At 33.9% G+C, this 6,163-nt stretch overlaps 1 protein-coding gene across 1 annotated transcript; it reads left to right on the top strand.

The window, feature by feature from the left end:
* Nucleotides 1-42: 42 nt before the first annotated feature.
* Nucleotides 43-1,242, top strand: LOC134705828 (uncharacterized). Its single transcript, XM_063564544.1, has one exon. It carries the CDS (start codon nucleotides 43-45, stop codon nucleotides 1,240-1,242), a length of 1,200 nt encoding a protein of 399 aa, XP_063420614.1.
* The last annotated feature ends 4,921 nt before the right edge of the window (nucleotides 1,243-6,163 follow it).

Consider the following 6,163-nt stretch of genomic DNA (forward strand, 5'->3'; position numbering starts at 1 on the left):
CCTTTGATAACTATATTAGCAAACAAACCTGATTTACTTAAAATGTACGGAGATATCATAAAGGAGCAGGAGAGAAGACATTTTATTGAAAAGGTTGAGGAAACAAAACTTCCTACCAATCGACCCGTACACTATATCCCGCATCATCCTGTTTCCAAGGAATCATCTACTACGCCAATACGCATTGTTTATGATTGTAGCTGCAAAGATGGAAGAGATAATCCAAGTCTAAATGAATGCTTAGAATCACACCCACCTGTTATGAATGATATTACGGGAATACTTATGAGATTTCGCGCTAAGAAATATGCTACAACATCAGATTTAGAAAAGGCATTTCTACAAATACAGCTCGACGAGAAAGACCGAGATGCAACCGAAACTGAACGAAAGAAAGATTTGTTACGTAGTGATGAAATTGAAAATGCAAAATTCCTATGGATAAGATATACACAAGGTAAAATATTTAGTGACGAAATAAATTGTATAGATAATTCTACAAAACGTAAAACACTTGTGCGACAATTAAAAAAACTCTTTCTAGACGAAAAGCAATTATTACGATGTGGTGGCCGCCGAATAGACAATGCGACAGTAGGAGAAACAGTCAAGTTTCCATATCTGTTACCGGCAAAGGACCGTCTCACACATTTGATAGTGTTAGAAGCACATGAGAATACACTACATTCAGGAATAAATATCACTCTAGCATACATACAACAAACATTTTGGATTCCGAAATTAAGACAGTGCGTCAAATCTATATTGATGAAATGTGTAACGTGCCGAAAAGTAATCGGAAAATCTTATCCCGCACCAGAAATTCCACCATTACCAAAAGAGAGAGTTCAAGATGCCACACCCTTTAGCATAACCGGTGTAGACTTCACAGGTGCGCTAACGACAAGAAACAGACACAACGAAGAATCGAAGGTTTACATTTGCCTATTTACATGTGCTGTCACTCGAGCCGTACATTTGGAATTAGTTTACGATCTCAGCGAAGAATCTTTTTTATTGTGTTTCCGGAGATTTGTAAGTCGACGATCAGTGCCAAAAATAATGATGTCAGATAATGCGCTAACATTTAAAGCTGCTTCAAACGAAATTTCACGACTTTGCAATTCTAGAAAAGTTAAAGAAAATATTCAGAATTATGGCATTGAATGGAAGTTCATCCCAAATAGAGCTCCATGGTTCGGAGGCATGTGGGAAAGAATGATTGGCTTAAGAAAATATTAGGACGTGCACATGTCAACGATGAGACTCTAAGGACTGTATTAACAGAGATCGAAGCCACACTCAACGATCGACCAGTGACGTATATTTCAACAGATATAAGAGATCCGGAACCGCTTACACCATCCCATCTTATACATGGACGAAGAATAACAACTTTACCGTATGTATCGTCTTATAGTGCTATTGACAATCTAAATGTTTGTGAATTAACACACACAAACTTGAACAATCAAGCGATACGACAGAGACAATTGATTGAGAACTTCTGGACAAGATGGAAAGGAGAATACCTTACTTCATTGCGAGAATATCACCAAAGAGCTGGAGTCGACGTTCGGAAGATCAAAGAAGGCGATGTCGTTCAGATACACGACGAATCAAAGCGCGTGCATTGGAAACTTGGAGTTGAGATTATACGATCAAACGAACCAGACGTTGTTTTACTGCCTGTCTAGACTTTTAGCTAACCCATCCGTCACAAAGGCCAGAGTCTCCTGACTTGGAACAGGTGCAAAAATATTGACATATGTCCAACTGACAGGTGTGATCTGACTTTGACCTCATTTTCATGGTTCAGTGGTTATAGTTAGGTTTTTGTGTTTTGGTATGTTTTCTCCTACTGTATGCAATAGGTCTACTATATGTCATGTATGGAATGATTGTAAGGTGTACATGTCTAGCTGGCATGTGTCATCTGACCTTGACCTCATTTTCCTGGTTCAGTGGTCAAAGTTAAGTTTTTGAGTTTTGGTCTTTTTTTCTAATACTATATGCAATAGGTCAGCTATATTTGATGTATGGGAATATTTTAAGATCTATATGTCAGCCCTGCAGGTTTTATTTGATCTTGACCTCCTTTTCACAGTTCATTCCTCGGTGTTAACTTTTTGTGTTTTGATTTGTGTTTTTAAACTACAAGCAATAGGTGAACTATATTTGTTGTATGGAAGAATTGTGCATGTCTGTCTGGCATCATTCATCTTACATTGACCTCATTTTCATATGGTTCATTGCTCAATGTTTCGTTTTCTTGATTAATGTTAAGTTTATGTGACAGTTGTAATCATGGTAATAAAACTTTATATTTAGGACTATCAACATAATATCAATGATTAGTAAAGAAGGCAAGACATTTCAGCATGTGCACTCTTGTTGCATTTTAAAGTGTCTCTCTCTATCTGAATAGTGTTCTCGTTTATTATAGACAAAAACGTTACGAGTTGGTAAAAATCAACCATGTTGACTCATTTGTAGATTTTTGTCTTGCTGGTAATGTTTTGCTTATTTAAGTTTTTCTATCTATCATAGTCTTTTAGTTATAAACCAAAAACGAAAAAAATGGACTTTAACCATAGGCACTTGTCTCGGATCCCCCCTACAAACCTTCAAAAAATCTGTTGTGTATTGGTTTTTATACAAACAGACTATATTATGATGCTTTTTTTGTTATTTTATATTAATATGGATCTTGTCTATATACCAGCTTTGGTGATTTGGAATATCTTCTAATTTTCACTTCTTCATACTACATTTGTATAAACTTCAAGATTTACCTGTATTATTAAAACCGGTTTTTGTCAAAAGTGATTTTAAACTTGTTTGTTTGCTTTTTGGCCTGTTATTTTTGTCCCTAATGTTTTATTAACTACATGCATTTGCATTTAGATATCGCAGATCAACTTTATTCGTTTATAGTGTGTTAATTTACGTTTCTTGATTGAGTTAAGCCTGCCAATTGATATTTTAGCGTGTGTTTTTCTTTGTTGTGATGTTATGCTATTGTTTCAGAAAAAGGGAGCAGGTTTGGTACCATTAAAATGTTTAATATCGCTGCAAATGCTTGCACCTGTCCTTAGTCAGGAATCTGATGTGCAGTAGTTGTTGTTTGTTTATGTCATTTACACGTGTTTCTCGTTTCTCGTTTTTATACGTCTGTCAAAATTTTGACGGGATGTTTTATGGTATACAAATGTCCGGTGTCCGTCCGTCTGTCCGGTGTAAACATATCGCGCTGTAACTTGAGAACGACTTATCCAAATTTCATGAAACTCAATTTAGTTGTTTTTTATGATAGTCAAATGACCTGTATACTTTTTGGTGAAAATAAGATTTAAACTTTTTGAGTAATGGCACTTTGTAACTAAAACAGGGGGGTGTTTTTTCACATGTTGCACTGTATCTAAAAAAACGATTCTTTATTATGGCTTTAAACTTTAAACACTTCTCAGTTATATTAATCTCAATTTCTGTATACGTTTTGGTGATGATTCAAAATTTCATTTTTGAGATATTGAGTACTTTGTAAAAAAAAAGGGGGAGGGTTTTTTACATGTCGCGCCATATCTCAAAAACGATTTATGATTTATGATTATTGCTTAAACTTTACACATGTCTTTGTTATATAAATCTAAAGATCTGCATGTATACTTTATGGTGATGATTACAAATTTCATTTTGAGTTATTAGTATTTTGTAATAAAGGGGGAGGAATTTTTAACATGTTGTGCCGCATCTCAATTACGATTTCTGATTATTGCTAAAAACTTTACACACTTCTTTGATATATTAATCTAAAGAACTGTTTACTTTTTGGTGATGATTCAAAATTTTATTTTTTAGTTATTGAGTATTTTGTAAAACAGGGGTGTTTTTTTTTTTAACATGTCGCGCCATATCTCAAAAATAATTTATGATTATTGCTTAAAACTTTACACACTTCTTTGTTATATTAATCTAAATATCTGTTTACTTTTTGGTTTTGATTCAAAATTTTATTTTAGTGATATTTAGTTTTTTGTAAAAAAAAAACAACAGGGTAGGAGTTTTCACATATCCCGCTGTGTCTCAAAAACAATATATGGTTATTGCTTAAAACTTCCACACAAGACGTCGGGCGTATCATGCGCTCATATCGCAGCTGTTTGTTTTTATATAGATTAGACCGTTGGTTTTCCCGTTTGAATGGTTTTACACTAGTAATGTTGGGGCCCTTTATAGCTTGTTGTTCGGTGTGAGCCAAGTCTCCGTGTTGAAGACCGTACATTGAGCTGTAATGGTTTACTTTTATAAATTGTTATTTGGATGGAGAGTTGTCTCATTCGCACTCACACCACATCTTCCTATATCTATTTGCAGCAATGCTTGCCATGAAAGAAGATTCAAGCCGGTATACAGTTTCAACAATTTAATAACGACATAACAAGAATATATATTTGGTGTTTCTTTTAAAAACTGAATATGAATTATTTGTTAGAAGTTAATAAAACTTAAAAATCGACAGATGAGAGTCCAAATTACATGTTGAAATGCTTTTCGTCCTTTCATATTTACCTGTTCTAGTATATGTCCACTTCGTTAGTAGAACGTGCTGGAAGTTTTGTAAATAGCCGTGCTGGAAGTTTTGTAAATAGCCATGATGTGGCATTATTTGGCGTTAAATTGCTGTATATGCCCCCCCCCCCCCTCATTTGTTTGCCCGCCATACTTCTAGGTTTTCAAGACGATTGAAGACCGTAATTTAAACTATACTGGTTTTTCTTTTACAAATTGTGGCATGGTTTTAGAGTTGTCTCCATTGGCACTCGTACCAATTCTTCTTATATCTATTTCTAGATCTTCTTGGATGTTGTTAAGTCATACTATATACAATGAAGTATATTTTAGGTGTAAATAAAAAAAAAAGGCCACTAACTTTAACGTGAAGGGGAATTTCATATGCTTCATTTGAATCATCAATATATTGGTTCAGAATTTAAAAAAAAATGGAACATAGTTTACCTTATTTCAGAGATCTGAAATGTGTAACAATACCATAAAATTGAGAATGGAAATGGGGTATGTGTCAAAGAGACAACAACCCGACCATAGACATGATAGAACAGACAACAGCAGAAGGTAATTATCAATAGGTCTATAATGCAGCGAGAAACTCCCGCACCCGGAGGTTTATCATGTTATAAACCTCTGATAATTTGAAACTGTTAAAGCCCGAACTTTTTGATCAAGTCAGTCATAAAATTTAAGGACACAAAAAGAACAAATTAAAAAAAAAACACAAAAAAACTTGTTTTAATAAAGAAACGGATAGGTCCCGTCAAGGGCCGATTTTGGCTTCAAAACTCGGGTTAATTTTAGTATGAAAGATTTTGGACACTTTTTAAACATTTAAGTGTCTACTTCAGTCGATTCAGTTAGTTTATGGGACAGATTTGCACCGATTTTATCATTACGTAAAACCACTCATATTCAAGCCTAATTATGAAAAAAACTATCAACTATTCCAAAATATGTCATTTTTCAGATAGTTTTTTTTGGTCAAGAAATTAAAGTTGAAGTTCATTCTCAACATTTATATATGTTATGTATAATTATCAAATACAACTTACATTTGAAAATGAAGCCGGAATGAACACAAGTGCGGCCACTTCTATTTCAGACGGAAAATGTCTAAAAATTAACCAAAATGCTAAAATTTCGAAGATTTCAATATTTTAGCACGACTTAATGAGGCCAGAGGCTGGTACCCGATACATGTGCATTGTAGAGTAAAAAAAATAGTTCATATTAATGTAACAGAAGTATTCTACTTACCAATAAATAGCTAAAAGTGTACATTTTAACAGTTTTGTATAACTGCTATATTTTGGGTCCAAAAAGGGGTCTTACTGGGCCTACTCCTTTATATATCTTTAAAAAAAAAATCGATTGAAAAGTGCCATTTGTTATTTGTACCCATGATCTCAAAAAAAAAGAAGAAAGAGACAGATATAAAACGAAAGAGATCTGAGGCTTATTCGGAGAAATGTACCCTTAAGTTTAATTGGTTAAGGATGAACAACATTTTATTATTTGTGCATCATACAATGATGGTAAAATAGTGGAGCCATTTTTTAAGGAGATAAAGATATTTGTCATAAGTTTA

The sequence above is a fragment of the Mytilus trossulus genome, chromosome 2, assembly GCF_036588685.1.
Source record: "Mytilus trossulus isolate FHL-02 chromosome 2, PNRI_Mtr1.1.1.hap1, whole genome shotgun sequence".
Classification (NCBI taxonomy): Eukaryota; Metazoa; Mollusca; class Bivalvia; order Mytilida; family Mytilidae; genus Mytilus; species Mytilus trossulus.

Coding starts and splice junctions, on each gene's coding strand:
- LOC134705828 (XM_063564544.1), top strand. CDS start 43: ATGTACGGAGATATCATAAAGGAGCAGGAGAGAAGACATTTTATTGAA.